The sequence below is a fragment of the Vollenhovia emeryi genome, unplaced genomic scaffold (genome assembly GCF_000949405.1).
Source record: "Vollenhovia emeryi isolate VEMERY1.0 unplaced genomic scaffold, V.emery_V1.0 DF939223.1, whole genome shotgun sequence".
NCBI classification, from domain to species: Eukaryota; Metazoa; Arthropoda; class Insecta; order Hymenoptera; family Formicidae; genus Vollenhovia; species Vollenhovia emeryi.
This window is the reverse complement of record NW_011967143.1, coordinates 1-16089: the sequence shown is the minus strand read 5'-3', so window position 1 is coordinate 16089 and position 16089 is coordinate 1. Positions and strand designations below refer to the sequence as shown.

The window sequence follows — 16089 nt, the reverse complement described above, 5'->3', positions numbered from 1 at the left end:
CGGGGGGACTCGATTCGAGATTCTCGCCGCCGCGGTATTAGAGAAGAGTCCCCTGTCGTAAGATAAGCTCCTAATATGAGATAGTGGGGATTTCTACTAAATGAATAGGCATCATCCGTTGGTTCCACCATGAATTTATTGCCCTTGGAGTGAAAGCTATTTAGCGGGAAAATTTATTGTTAGACCGCGCGTGTGACTGTTGCGAGAAAGATTTGTGAAATTGGATGTTAAAAGCTCACTCTTATACCAGGATACGGACACTGACAATTTAAATTTGTTATACGATAGTCATCAAATCCGTTTAGTTGTTCGTTCAACCTTGAACGACAATTTTAGAATAACCGACTCAGTCACGACATGTCTTTCGCACGATCAGCTTGGAATTTACTCCGTAGTATTTAATTCTTTATAATCTGTCGATGCTTGACTACTGGATGAGTTGAATCTTATATAACTTGGATTCGTTGGGGATAAAAATGTCATAATTTTGTTTGTTAGACGGGAATCTAGTAGTCAATCCTCTACATGACCCAAATTGGTTAATCATTTACACGAATTAGACAGTTATCTTAGTCCACAATGGAGCACACCTTAAAGAACTCATCGTTGAAGATGATTGAAATCTTTAACCGAAACGTCCGGAACTTGCAATCAAGAATTGTATTTGAACAATTATATTAGATTGACACGCACTAATAACTGCGTTTGACTCTCACAACCTAACCTTTTATTTTTACTAAAAATATCTTGCCTCAATACATGCCTCAGTGGTCGAACTAGTAAGACGCTCGCCTAGAGTGTAGAGGGAAGTCCAGGTACAAACCCTGGCTGAGGTAATATTTTTCGCAATAAATTTCTCTAATTAGAATTTGCCAGTTGCGTCGTTTAGCAGATAGATTTCTAGGTGTTGCAAAAAATTTTTTTAAATTTGCAACGAAAATTATTTGTAGCTTGCAAAATTTATAGCAGCAACATTCTTTCTAGTAATACCTTCCAAAAAGTTTAGGTTTCGCGATTAAATATTAATCATTCGCATTGTTTGAAAATGAATTGCGATACCATAGCTAGAACAATCTTTGCAAGGAACACAGCCTGTTTGTGTACCACAATAAAACGTTATAATTGATGAGCGCAACAGAAAGACTTTCTTCCTAACATTCGTCAACAGTTGAGATAGAACTTCTGTTTCAGTCATTTAAATCGAATAAATAGCAAACGTATGCAATTTCGCAGTATTGGCTACTCATTTATACATCTCAGTTATTTCTCCGTAGCTAGAAAATTGTTGCTGCAGTTGCAACATCATTCTTTTCAGTGATTCCTCTATAAACGTTCAACGTTCGTGTGTCGCCGCGGAGAGACGCGCCGCGCCGCGCCGCAGCGAACCGATTGGACATCGATGACTTCCGCGAATCGCTCGCGAGAGAAATCGCCCGCGATAAAACCAAGCCGGGCGATTCGGTCATATACACGGCGCGAATCAAAGTACCGTTGAGCGCTCATCCAGACTGGTTGCGCGCGAAGGCAGAAGCCTCCCCTCGTCCGTCGCGATTCCCGCAGACTTCGCCGACAATCATCGCCGGTTGCTCCCAGCATTTAATCACGTTACATCAGTACGACACTCTGACAATCCTATCAAAGTAACGAGGTGCGCGGGTCGGGACATACGTTACGGCGTGGGACTCAAAGTTTCATCGCGATCGATCATCCCTGATTACTCCTCCATACACGGCCCCGCGCGCGCGCGCCGCCGCCGACTATCGACAGACCATGTATTTAAGTTCTTACACACGAGGGCCTCGGCTTCGGGCGCGGATCAAAGGAAACAGCGTGCATTAGCGGTAATCAAGCATTTACCGTCACAGGCTAAACCTCGGCCGTCACATTCGGCACGCATCGCCGATGGCCAGAGCTTCTATGACTTACTGTTTTTCGCATCAGATCGAAACTTCAAATTGGCCATTTATAACTGTTGGGCTCGCTTTCACCGCAGCGTTCGCTTAACTTTAATCGTAGTTTAACTCATTCTCTTTCTAAGGCCCGGGTTCTCCAACGTGGCTTAACTTTAACCTCAGTTTAACTCATTCTTGATCTGTTTCTAGGGAGACAGTTAAGAGACAAAGGATGAGTTCAATTAAGGTTGAAGTTAGACGACGTTGGAGAAACCGGGCCTGACAATTCCGTAAATTATCTTGAAAAACATTTACATCGTTTCTTGATCGTATTTGTAAATTGATGAATGAACTTGGGAAGAAATAGATGAAAGACTGACGAATGTTACGTAAATTTATAAACGTATAGCCATACGTCTAATCCTCGAGTCTATAAATGATTTTAATTCAGTTAATCTGTCACCCGAATCGCAGCGTGAGAATCGAAACGAGAATGCACCGCGGTGCGAGAGGAATAAACAAAAATGTTATTGCAAATAATCCGTGTGCGAATCTACCACAGGAATCCGAAAAATTACAAAAATTACTGTCGATTATCTCATATTATTGAGAACATTGCTGAAAAACATTCGATATTCGTTCGAATATCGAGCATTCCTGGACATTCTGGGGAATTATCAACCATTCGTTCTCTCGCGTAGTAATTTTTCAATACTAAACATATTTCCAAAACGGGAGCTGCAGGTTGCGGAAAAGAGATGAATATCGAGGTCCCTTCTGTCGCAGAAAGAGTGGACGTGACGACGAGAGCGGCATGAGAGAACGAGCGAATCTAGTAGCGAATTCGATTGCTTGCACCAGTGCCTACTGAATGCATACTAAGACTTTGTTTACAGTCAATTCTTACATTTAAAGATCGTCTTAAGTACCTTTTGAAATATTTTTCATTTAAAAAGATGGTCTGTTTAGCGTTCATACGGATAATTTTTTTGATATAGTATTTCGACTAAATACTCTTTGAACATATATTTAAGACAAAGTTAAATATTATATTAAGACTCTGTGTTATGTCCGAAAAGAAACCGTGCGCGCAGGACACGTTGAAAAACGTTAGATAGCCTTTCAGGAGATCAAAACGACGGAGAGCGGATTGCCCTTCGGAAACGTACGTCAGATACATGTTATTATGTATGAACAGGAGTAACGATCCGCGGTAAAGTTGGCGAGGCAATTCGGTCCCGACTGACTTTTTGCGGATTGTCATTAGCTTTACGATCGCGCCAACGTCGCCGATTTACATGAGCCGCACGGTAATAGATCGCGAGGGAAGAAGGTGACGATAAATTTCATATTCTACTGCCGGTAGATTCACGGCGCTGTCTCGCCAGCGGAACAGACCTGTAATTTAATGCATGTTTTGCGAGACGTCCCTTTATGCACTTCCTGGGACACGTCCGTACGGCCAATCAGGTTTTCACGGGAGACGAGAGACGAGCGCGTCTCATTACTGCAGTTGTTAGGCCATTTGTTCCATCTTAATGTAACTTCTTTTTGTGCCTCGCGCAATACAGTATGAAAGCTTGATTGAGTACAGCCATAGGTACGCTTATGGCCTAACACCCGGTTGATTAAAAGAGCGAATTATTGCAAATAAATATCAAAAGTACGCGCCGTGGCGTTCCAGTGCTGTTTTCCCATTTTTTCCCCCAGAGTTTATCTTCAGCGAAATTAATTCCAAGGAACATATGCAAAACTATTTTGCGGGGCAAATAATGTTTGAAAAAAAAAGCGATCTATCGAAGCTCTTCTGTTTCGGGACACCGTCACTTTACACCGATTGTAATAAAAATAGATGTACCGGAATTGCCACACGGTTCTATCTAACTATTCTTGCCGATAGTCTGACAGGAACAATTTAAAAATCGATAACGCATAGCATTTGTGGGAAAAAAAAAGAAAAGGAAAAGACATGTTTGCGGTAGTCCGTTGTCGAAGTCGTTTTATTTACGACTTTTCCCATAATTTCGACGCTACGCCCGTAATCTGCGGATTTAAAAAAAACTTGCAAACTCCACGCTGCCGGATGAATTTTCAATATTTCGCTCGAGTATCGGAAGCGGAGCGTTCCATCTCTTTTGTGAGAGGGATGGAGCCGCTAATTCCGCGATACATTCGGCTTTTCGTGAGCATTCATAGACTCGCGGTATAATTACGAGCGAGCGCCAATACATTTGAGTGGTAATCGAAAGTCGGGGATTTGAAGGCTTAAAAACAGTTATCAATATTAATCTAGATACGACGAAAAAAAAAACGAGATGAACGATGCACTTTGAGCGGGAAGTACGGGGGAACAACGCTCGTCGAAAGCTCTCATTTCTTCTTAATAATCGATCCCCTGCATTTGTGTCACCGATCGCACTTTGACGCACCCAGCAAATATTGAAAAAAAAAAACCACGACATCCCTTTTCGCGATTAAAATTTAAATATCGCGCAGGCACGAGCGTTGTATTTTATATTTGAATTCTTTTGCGCCATATAAAATTTTTTTACAAATTTCTAACCGAAAGCTTTCTGCAAATATTCTGGTAGAAATGCGGAAGTCGATTTCGCCGTTTTAGCTCCCAATCAATTTTTACAGCGTCGGTCCCTTTTCGCCGCATTTCATTCGCACAGAACTTTACATACAGGGCAATTATATGTACAACGGAGTCGGGGAGTTACGGAAAACAAAGTGCGGCTCGGCCGAACGTCGTAATTCTGTAACTCACGGAGTTATTCGAAGAGAGAAGTACGAGGGAGATGCGAATCCGCAAATATATACAGGCAGGCCGTAAAAACATGTACAGATCTGTGGACGTCCCACGCTTTAACAATAGTATAAACTAGTGGGTCCACTCTCTGCCGGCTCCTTTGATCTTTCCGGTCCCGATCACGTGGTATTCCGCCATTATTGTGGGCAGCAATCCAGCGGCGTATGTGTTTGTACGTACCACGGTCGTACACACAGATCTGGAAACGACATCGAATTTCGAGTGGTAGGGGATGCCTCTGTTAACGCGTTAGGTTTTCGTTCGCGCTATCGTCACTGTGCTTCGCTGCTGTTGAGGGATATGAGATTTATGCTACTTGTCTCTGTCTCTTACATGATAGCCCTCTATCATAGGGCACTTTGCGGCTGAAAGTCGACGTAAAAACAGGAACGTTAAGAGAGACAACCCCTACCACCATCGTTACCAGACCTGTATGTAAGACCGTGGTACGTACTGTAGTTGTATGTGTGGTAATCGTAGCTGCAATGCCGCACATACAACTTTTCTCTCATTGGTCTGCCCAGAACAATGTCGGATGCGCAGAAGAGATGGGGACGCAAAACGAAAGAAATGACGGAGTGGACCTACTAGTTATATTATGCTTTAACGGCTCTTCGGAGGCGCGTTAAAGAAAAGATGCACGCAATCGGTTGTGGACAAGGAGCGAAGAGAACTTACCTTTAGGCGAAGATCGTTGACGGTCCAGACGCGGCTCGCATAATCGTTGGACGCTCCGAGAATAAGGGTACCCGTCGAGTCGAAGTCCACCGACATCACGCTGGCGTTGCTGCCAGCAAGGATGCCCTTGCTCTCCGACGTGCCTGCAACAGAGAACGTCCGCGTACCGTTACGTAACGATGATTTGAGTCTAATTCTTCGCGTTTACGTGTCCGCATCAATTACTCTGGTCCCCCGCTGCACAGCCGATTCGCTCCATACCTACCTTTCTCTCTCACTTACTCTTCACCTGTACCGTGCGTTATTCTCTGAATATGACTAATTAAATTTATGCCCTGACGGCTTAATTGGCAGCGAGCAAGCCGCACTGCAATCCGAGGGGAGCAAGTTATAAGCACCACAAAGCAGCAGGCGGGGAAAGAGAGAGGGAGAGAGAATGTAGAGATAGAGGCAGAGGAGAGCGATGAAGAAGCGCGCGGAACAAAGCCGAGAAATGGAGAACGCACGTGGATCGAGAATAACAGACCTCGAGCTAAGCGGATATAACCCGTACAATAAGGACGAATGTTTCATCTAATTTGTAACAGAGGGAGGGGCGCGGGGAGGAGGATTACATTCGAGGGGCGTTGCAACATATACGATCGCGGGGGAAGCGATTTCGCGAAGCGGCGGCCCGGCTTTCGGTACGCGTCGCGAGGGTGAGGCCGTAACGACGCGCAAAGTAACCTGTTGATTCGTTAATATGCTTCATTAAGTGGCTCGCGCGGAATCCCTTGAGAAAAAGCGGTGTATCGCGGTCGCCCGCGACGAAGTGGAGACGCGGCGAGATATCGATTCCGGGGCGCGTCGAGAGGACAAAAGGAAATTCCTCCTTGGACATAAATGAGAAGCGTAAATAGGTATAAGGTGACTGGATTTTTCGAGCCAGTCATCTTAGCGTTGTGTCCCCTTTTTAGGTCCCTATTCATCAGCTACTGCAACTGTGCATTGTACAGTCTTAGGCCCGGTCTACAGTGAGATGTTAGTCGTTAGTCAGAAGTCGGAACTATATGTTAATTCTTTCCCAGCGAGAAATGACTCGTCGATCGATGTCGAAACGATGTCGAAGCGACACGAACGCCGTCAAATTGACGTCAATTCGACATCATTTCGACATCGATCGACGAATTATTTCTCACTGCCCTAATAGCACAGTGCATTGGTCCAATATGTGGTTAGGTTTGGAACCAACGTTTGGTTCATGCACTATGCTACTAGAATGGGTTTTCTTTCGCCCAGAAAGAAAAAAGGATTGACATATAGTTCTGAGTTCTGATTAACAACTCACTGTAGACCGGGCCTTAAGCCAACAGCACACGATACTGTTCTTTTTCTACTGGATTGCTTACGAGAGCCAATCAGGATTTAGCCTCAAGTCAACTGATCTAAAACTCTGCATCCTTATAGAAAAAATAGTATAGTGTACCGTTGGCTTTAGATAAAATTATTAGGCATCCTCATAAACATTATACTGAGTCTAATACCAAGAAAGATTTTTATTGTTTAACAGTTGTTTACTGTATAGAAGCAATGAACGATCTAATAAACTTTTAAACAACAGAAATCTTCCTGGCATTAAATTCAATACAGTATAACGATTAGAAGACCAAAAAATTTTGTCTAAGCCTGTATACGGTTAAGGGCTCGGTTCTTTAACGGCAGACAGTAACTCTCTAAAAATCAATTAATGGATTATCGCTGAAAACAGTGAATAGTCACTGCGATTTTCAGTGGTATACTTATAACTGTGAGTCAGTGAGTATTCACTGTTTTCAGTGATAATCCATTGATTGACTTTTAGAGAGAAACTTGAAATGCAGCAAAAAATCCCAATATAGAAGCGATTAACGATCTAGTATAAACTTTTAAACGATAGAACCGCTCTAACCGCTTTAAACGATAGAACTTTTAAGCGATAGAAATCTCTCTGATATTAGATTCAGTATGATTATAAGCCTGTATACGGTTAAGGGCTCAGTTTTTTAACGGCAGACAGTAATCATGAAATAGAGCAAAATAAATCCAAATATGGGTCGAAACGTTGATATTTTTGGTTACAAACATCTTCATTTTGGTTCAAGTAAATTCCATTTATTCAAAAGAAGGAAAAAGGCAAACTTCTCAAACTCCAAAGTTTACAGAAGGTTTTCTACATGTCCTCCCCTCATGTTCAAATTCTTATTAAATTTAAAAATTGTAACCCTTAAAATTTAACTTTAAAACAATATATAAAAGTTATTTTAGGATCCTCCCTATCTGCCCTTGAAGTCCTGAATCCTTATTTTTAACACCCTACGTAGAGGATCAGATTTCTCAATTTAAAATTTGAGACAAGGGACAAAGGAAAAATGTGAAAAAATTCGGGACGCATCGTCACCTTAGCACATACAGCGTGTATTTTAACGCTTCTGATCATCGGAATGTCGTGTGGATCTCGGGAAAAGGAGATTATGAGAATGAAATTACGTATTAGCGCGCCAGGATATTCGCCGTCACGGTCGAGTTTGCGGGCAAAAAGCTCGATTCGAACAAAACCTTGATGGCTGCATTACACGCGACCGGATGTTAATAGACGACAAAACTAGGCTGCGACGAGTGTAACGCGGCGAACGAGCTCGCGTCGCGTCAGGCAAGCCCAAGTTACTTTGCCGACGTCGTAACGAAGATCTCTATTAGTGCTCTGCCCTTCTCTCGCCTTCACCCCTCGCCTTTCGTGCTCCCTCGCTCCTATTGTCTCTCCTTTTCTCTCGACATCATCCTGCTCGTTAAACGGTATTTTACGCACCTGGAATGTAATTAGATCGTAAATTGCGTAATTGCGTCATTATACCTGATGTAAGTTCGATGTCGCGGCTGCGACGGCCCGCATTCTCGTAAATTCAACACAACCCTCGTTCGCAACCGGCAAGATCCGCTTGACGCGGCAGGACCGATCGCTTTTTCCACGCGCGCAAAAGACGCCGGCCGCCATGTTTGCCTGAACGCGGCCGCGCCACCGCGCGCCCGCGGGAGATTTGAATAGCACGTCGACGGGAGGTGAACTCCTCGGGCTAGATATTCTTGAATTATTCGCAAAGGAAACGCGCATACGAGAATTTCACTCTTACGGAAAAGTTACGAGTCGCATGGCTCTTAGCCAATTGATTGGCAAAAAGCTATGCGACTCGCAACTTTTCTGTAAGAGCAGAATTTGCGCATACAATTCTGCTGCGAATAATTCAAGAATCGAGCCCTTGGCGAAACGCCGTTCGCACGCGATCGCGATTGTTACGCGGCCCGGGATGTCGTTTACCCCGCGTGAATGCTCAGGCTAATCGCGTTCTCTCCCCCCCCCCCTCCTTCGCTTTAACAGCCTGAATTGCGATCCTTCTCGCCGTGGCAACGGTTCATCAACCTTCAACGAGTTTTCCTAAAGCCGCCAGGAGCGTTTATTTTTTCAAAATACCGAAATATCGCATACGATATTTCATGACTCTAGAATATTACGTTTAATATTCTGATCATTCATAAAATAACGTATGCGATATTTTTTACGAATTCGGCCCCAGATCACATGTCCGATACCACGGATCATTAATTGGAAATTAGAAATCGACCAATCGAAACTGAGTATTTTAAGATTGGAATGATTTGGTTGCTCGAATTCTCAGTCTTCAATTTGTACTTTAAAGCTGGGGCTTTATTTTCGAAAAATATCGCATACGATATTTTACAAGTCGCTGCAGTATTACGTTTGATAGTCTAATAACATCATGAAATTTGTTTCGAGAATAAAAAATGCGAATAATCACGAATGAACAATCCGCTTCCATAAAAGCGAACGTATTGGCGTACACAACTGAAGAAATAAAATAAAATGCAATTTTCACATCCGTATACGCCTAATTAATAAACTTTTATAAAAAATATATTATATATAACTTTATGTTTTGCATATTTACACAAAATTTGGAGTATGCAATACCGAAAAATTGCTATAATAAATGACTTCTTTTTATACTATTTAAACATGTCTCGTTTAATTATTAATTGTAATAAACGATATGTAAAGGTACACAAAAAAACAATCTTCTTAGTAGAGTACTAACTCTTTAATTTAATTCTCAATTAAATTATATTGTAAACTTTCTTAAAAACAAAATTAATGAATTTAATTTTGAAGTATTAAAAAGGTATAGTTCATTATTATTCTGTTACTTACCTTTAGTAATATTCCAAAGCTTCACCTTCCTGTCACCACCTCCAGTAGCCAATGTTCTATCAGTAGGCGACCATTTAACAGCGTGTACTTCCCCCTCATGGGCACTCTGTAAGGTTTATAAGCACTTGATCTATGAGATTGCTAGACATCTTCCATGCATTCAATCTATTGCATAAATGTTATGTTAATAGAAATTCGATTGCACAATGCGTGACAATATTACATAAATTAAAAACCAATGACCATAAATTATACATAAATTGTATTATTTTTAATCTTTTTTTTACACACAAAGACACTCTCTCTCTCTCTCTCTCTCTCTCTCTCTCTCTCTCTTTCTCACGCACACGTGCACGCACACGCGCACGCATACACAAGCGATTTCACTGACAAACTATTAAAATATGAAAATGCCTCATTATTAAGTTAACTATGAAGTTACACGCCACCTCATACGCTGAAATTTAAAAACTTAAAGCATATATTTTACGAATGCATAAAAGAAAGTTCAACGCTTGTTATATGTTTCTTTTAAATTAGTCAAATTGAAACGTAATCGTTATAAAACATCTTGGATATAATAAATAAAACAGAGATAGAGGTAATGACAGAACTTCTTGCCCAAACTTTGTTAGTTCGAACTGCCTTGCAATAAAGCTTGCAGCAAAATACACTTTGTTAATTTATACATTACACAATGTTTCTCAGATTTTTCAAATTTAATATTTAATGAAGCAGTAATTAATCTGCATGTCATTTTGGATACATATTCTATGTTAGAACATGTGATCCGAGGAAATAAAAATCGCAATATGCATAACATATTCTAACAATGCGAAGAACCATATTATAATTATGTAAATGAAACATTTTAAAAATAAATGCCTCAATACATCAAAACAGAAAAAGATGACAAACCATATTTAGAAGACTGATAATTGATTAAGAATAGGAAAATGGAGAGAACGGGGCTCAGGATCTGGAAATTATGTCGATTGTCTTAATAAAAGCATCTTGTAACGTTTTAAAAATACTTGTACTTAATAGAATCTCGATAAAAATTGTATAACATTATCTTCAATCACATACACACTACATTCTACAAACAATACTGTTTTGCGTAAACGTATCTAAACTTTAAGAGAAACTTAACCAATGTTACTACTCTAATGTTATACCTTATATGTGTAGTGATGTATGTATTTCGATAACATATATTATCATATAAAAAATACATCTCCTAATAACAGATAAACAGAAAATCTGTTCTTTGACACGTATACTTCATCCTTTATTATTGTAAGTTAATATAACTATACGGAGATAAAATTAAGTAATCCTGTTTCAATCTGATTCAGCCTCAATAAATAAATCAATAGACTGTTCTTTTATTGGTAGATCCAAGCATCTCTGTAAACTCATATTTTGAAATTCTACACAAAAATGTCATTCCTCTGGTGTTGAAAAAAGAAACTAGTATGTTCTAATCTAATTTAATATAATATTTTTAAAAAATTAACTAAAGGGATGTTGTTGACATGTCGAATATACATTGCAAAGCATATATGTACAATACACAGCCTTTCTTGTAACAGAAATGTCACAACCACAGCATGTAACGTACACCACTCTTTATGGTGTAACTGGCTGTAAAAAAGAAACAATGATTCCAATATTTAGGGAGCTCCGAGTGTCGAAATAAATCTAAAAAGAGTTTGTCTAGTCGCTTAATTAAAATAAAAATTAAAACGTATGTTAAAAATTAAACAGTATAATTCATCTTATAATTCGTAAATGTAAAATTTATATTGAATATACCCTGTATATTTAATATAAATCCATTGTGTACATACACAAAGCATGCATTCCCGTGTTTTAATGTTATTAGGAATGTCAGATACGGATTGGTGTTAATGCTTTCATGATGATAGCACAATATGATATATCTTAGGTTCAACGTACAAACGTTACGGATACTTTCGTTGGCACTGCTGTCGGAAGACCAGCAACTTCTTTTAAGCTTAAACGATCAGGACTAACAGGTCGCGTATCTCGTGCTGCATCTTCCAATTCCTTTTGCATCTTTGCCTGTCTCTTCCTATAAAGTAATGAGAAACATATACATTAAGTATGTGCGACATAATTAGCATTCGAAGAAAGTTGCAAAGCAACTTGAAGCATATATGTGACAACGTTGATACATTCTGCGATCTCTTTCACACCATTGCCTTAATGGAAAAAGGTGATATCATGTAATCAGTTATTAGAATGAATAATTCATTTTATAATGCATACTTTTTATATTACACAATATTTTTCAAATATGCATTCTATCTTCTTAATGTGTATTCATTTTTTACATCTCTTAAATAGCATTAATTATAAAATATAATATTGTTATACATATAAAGTACTCTAATATTAACAATAAGAAAATTTCAATATTTTTATATACATATTATGAAAAGTAATGCAGATAATGCATCTGGGGATAACAAAATTTTTATCTTTTCAAGTTTGTTTTTATGATTATGCTGTAGTAATTCATTTATTATATCCTTTTCATCTTTCATTTTAATATGAAGAATTAAAGATAAAAATTTATATTGTTTAGTAAATGTATATACATTTTTATATTTCTTTTTGAATGACAAATATAAAAATGTATACAGGCTATACTCTAGTATAAACGCCACCGACAGATAAAGTACATAAACCATGAGATACAAAGTGCAGTATAGTCTGTAGCTTCGTTAAATTACCATCCCAAAGCTTTAGCATTAAGCAGAATGTTCACTACATTTCGTCAAACTTACCCAAATTTTGATAAGGTATGCATCAAAAAGGCTGTTGGGCTCGTAAAACTGAAACGAAAATGTCAAGCAGTGTGAAGTGCTTGTGTATAAAGCCCTAGAGTGACTGAATATTATGTATACTCTGTAAAGCTCAAATTAGATAAGTAATATCTGTAGCTTATGGGCTTGTAAAAGTTCGATTAATATGAAATCTATTATTATGTACAAATTTATATTCAATGCTACTATTTAAAAGATTTCTCTGCTCAATTTTATTATAATCTATACAAGTACAAATAAAAATTAATTTTTTAATCGATAAAAAATTTACTATACAATATAAAATACATATCACAATAATGATAAACAATTTATAGATTTACAGTTGGAATTCTGTAACATGCATTTTAGCTCAGCTTTAATTAACAACGATTTGAATTATGTAAGAACAAACTTGAAAAGATTTATTATACATGTAGGTTAAACTAAAATGAGTTAAAGAGTAATATTTCAAAGCTGAATAAGATTGTATACGTACTCTCGAAAGTAATGTAATAACATCCAACGGTAAAAAAAAAGTAGAGATTCTACAGGAAGGTAGTGTCGAAAAAAAGATAAAGATTTTAGACAGAAGATTATGTTGCAGGGAAAAACTAAAACACCCCTTTATGCAGAACTATACTACATACATAAACATATATACAAATACATAAGAACTAAATCAACTAAAGTGCAGAAAAAATAGGTTAATCCTCAAAAGCTATAACTAAGCAGAAGTACATTTACTATACTACACGTACGGGATTATAAATTAGCGTAAGATCATAAATAGCATGCAAGACTATACATATTTTCCATCATGTTGCATACAAAAATAACCAAGAAAAAAACACACGTGTTCAATCAGAATACTATAATAGCGGAAATGAATACTGCTTTGCTCTTGAATCTATAAGAACAATTTTACAACTACAAAAACACTCGTGCAATAATGTTAGATTTTAATGTTGCAAATCAGGATTCATTACTTTATACTTTTTGCAAGTTAATTACATCATTAATAATAAGAGAAAAGGCGATACAAACAATTCTTGTTTGCCTTCTGAACTTACGATACACATTGTTGCTTCATATATGCACACTTACCTTAAAAAGTTATCATTTTCTTCATTCATCTTTTCCGCGTCTCTGGCTTTATATTTTATTAAGCGCTCGATCAGCTGTCGATTTTCTTCCTACAAATTCATAAATTTAAGATAAATATTAAACAGTAAACAATAGAAGCAAATAAATATCTACAAGAAGTTATACAATTTCTTTTAACAATATACAACAAATATACATATATGTGAGTATATAAATATTTAGAAGAAGAAAAGAACCAAAACTTTACACACCTGTGTTTTCCTAAGCTTTTCTTCTAAAGATGCAAAAGCAAGTTGTAAGGCTTGATGTTCATCCTTGAGCATCTGATTAATACCTTCTATATCTTTCTCTCTACCAAGGCATTTAGTTACTTCTAAACGTAAGTTAGTATTAGCTTCCGAACTTTCTGCGAGGCTGGAAAAGAACAAACGGATCGATTAGAAAATCTTATAAATTTGTGAAAATTACTAATTTACAAAGTAGTAAAAAATATATATATCTGATTATGATTATAAGTTACCTAGCTTCCTTTGCTTGCAGTTCTTTTGTCATTTCCTGCAATTTATTATTAAGATCTACTATTTGTTGCGTATGCTCCCCTTTCCTCTTGTGTAGCATTGCCAATTCCTCCGCTTGCTTCAACAGTCTACCTTCAAGGTCGGAGTTTCCACCTATGCCAATGCTACCATTGGCTACTTCACGACGGAGAGTCTCGTTTGCAATTGTCAACTGCATATTTGTGTTTCGCAGTGTATTTGCATTTTCAAATAATCTATTGTCTGCAAAATATAACAACTCTGTTAAAGTAATTTATATAAAGGGATTGAAGTAAACGGCACTATCAGCTAACAGAACCAGTAGAACCATTAGAACCGACAAACTAACAAGATAATACGCCAACAAACGGATACTTTTTATAAAAGATGAGACAAGTAGGAAAGGTATTAACGAATGAGACGCGTAATCAGACGACGTTGTAACAACGAGCTGTAAATAAAAACGGATCAAGTAGGACATATGGTAAACAACAGCTACGTAGGAGTGGCCCTCCGTCCAAAATTCAATGGTATCGCATTGACACTGGCGCACGATCGATCTAGCTTAATAAAGCCGCGGGAAAACTTACGTAGGCTAATGAGATCCGCGAAGCAACTGGTCTGCGATCTGTTCCTTTCGCGTAGCTGCGAAATTATATCTTTCCGCCAGTTGACGTCCTCCCGGGTGACGCCGAGCAATACGCCCACCTCGCTCGAGGTCATCTCTCTCGGGCTGATTGTGCACGTGCACCACGTCGAGACAGGCCAGCGACGATTTAACCTTAACCGGGATCGCTCTGACGAGGGGCGTCGCGAATAATGCTCCTCGACAGTCCGTCACACCATGACAGTCCTCCGGCACGTGCGACAGGTAACCTCGTACGGTGAAGTTACGTTCGATCGTCGGCCAACGTGTAATGTCCGAATGTCTCGCAGCGGTCGCGCGACATCGTCCCGCATCAGCGCGAAATACCTTTAATTGCGAAAACAGCTATTCTAACCTAAACGTACATACTCAAAACACTACGCTCCTACTTTGAAATTGTTTGCTATCGCTGCGCGCATCGATACTGCGCCATCAGATCGACGTGGCGCTCTTGCGATATATCGATACACCGAGATACACATGAGATCGACATAATTTGTTCAAATTATGGGTTTGTTTTCTGTTCCTGCACTGGTGAACTAGTGCAGTAAGCTAGAATGAGAAAAAATATGCTTGTCTTACTCCAATTTATTGCACTAGTGTAGGAACAGAAAACAAGCCTTATGTGTTAAGCCTATCCCACAATGACCAATCACAGTAAAGTTTAATGATCTCAAGATTAATAACTTTTACTCTAATTGGCCAATCTAACCTCAATCTCAATCCGTGGTCTAGTACGGGCTTTCCGTATATACTTTCCTTAAGCATTGACCTAGTTTACATCGTGCACTTGATACGCGTATCAAATAGTAACAAATAGTAAATAACTAGTAAATTCGTTTGGTCATTGGCTGATCAGTTCAAATACACTATTTGATACGCGTATCAAGTGCACGATGTAAACTAGGCCATTGTGTCCACGATTCAAGAACTATGTCCAAGTTCTAGTTCCGAGAAACGCGTAGCCAATCACCTTGCAGCTTTTATGGAATAGCTGCAGGTTGATTGGCTACACATTTCTCGAAACTAAAACTTGGACCAAGTTCTTGGATCGTGGACACAAGGCTTAAGACCACTTTAACCAACTCCGATTAACTTTACCCCTGGTCCACAATCTTGCTTTAAGTAAGCTGTAAGCCTCAAGCCGTAAGAAATGAGCCAATCACGGGCATTTATTACCCTCACTCTCACCTGTGGTTAATTTCTTACGGCTTAAAGTTTACAGCTTACTTAAAGCAAGATTGTGGACCAGGGGTTACAATGGTGTTTCAATTATTGAAAATTTTTGTGTATGTAAATTTTATGTGTTACAATACATAAACCATTGCAATAGCATATTCCTGA

At 38.8% G+C, this 16089-nt stretch overlaps 1 protein-coding gene across 2 annotated transcripts in view; it reads right to left on the bottom strand.

Annotated features, from left to right (window-relative positions):
- The window catches only part of LOC105560727 (autophagy-related protein 16-1), a 462428-nt gene extending 447179 nt beyond the window's left edge, over nt 1–15249 (bottom strand). Inside the window, exons 1-8 of one of the 2 annotated variants that reach the window (XM_012010085.1) lie at nt 14690–15249; nt 14084–14342; nt 13815–13977; nt 13564–13652; nt 12439–12486; nt 11585–11720; nt 9623–9728; nt 5383–5525 (exon numbers count right to left, since the gene is read on the bottom strand). In XM_012010085.1, coding sequence (XP_011865475.1) covers nt 5383–5525; nt 9623–9728; nt 11585–11720; nt 12439–12486; nt 13564–13652; nt 13815–13977; nt 14084–14342; nt 14690–14822 — 1077 coding nt within the window. In that variant the 5' untranslated portion in view covers nt 14823–15249. The remainder of the gene's footprint in view (nt 1–5382; nt 5526–9622; nt 9729–11584; nt 11721–12438; nt 12487–13563; nt 13653–13814; nt 13978–14083; nt 14343–14689) is intronic. The other variant, XM_012010086.1, reaches the window with a different exon arrangement.
- Between the last annotated feature and the right edge of the window lie 840 nt (nt 15250–16089).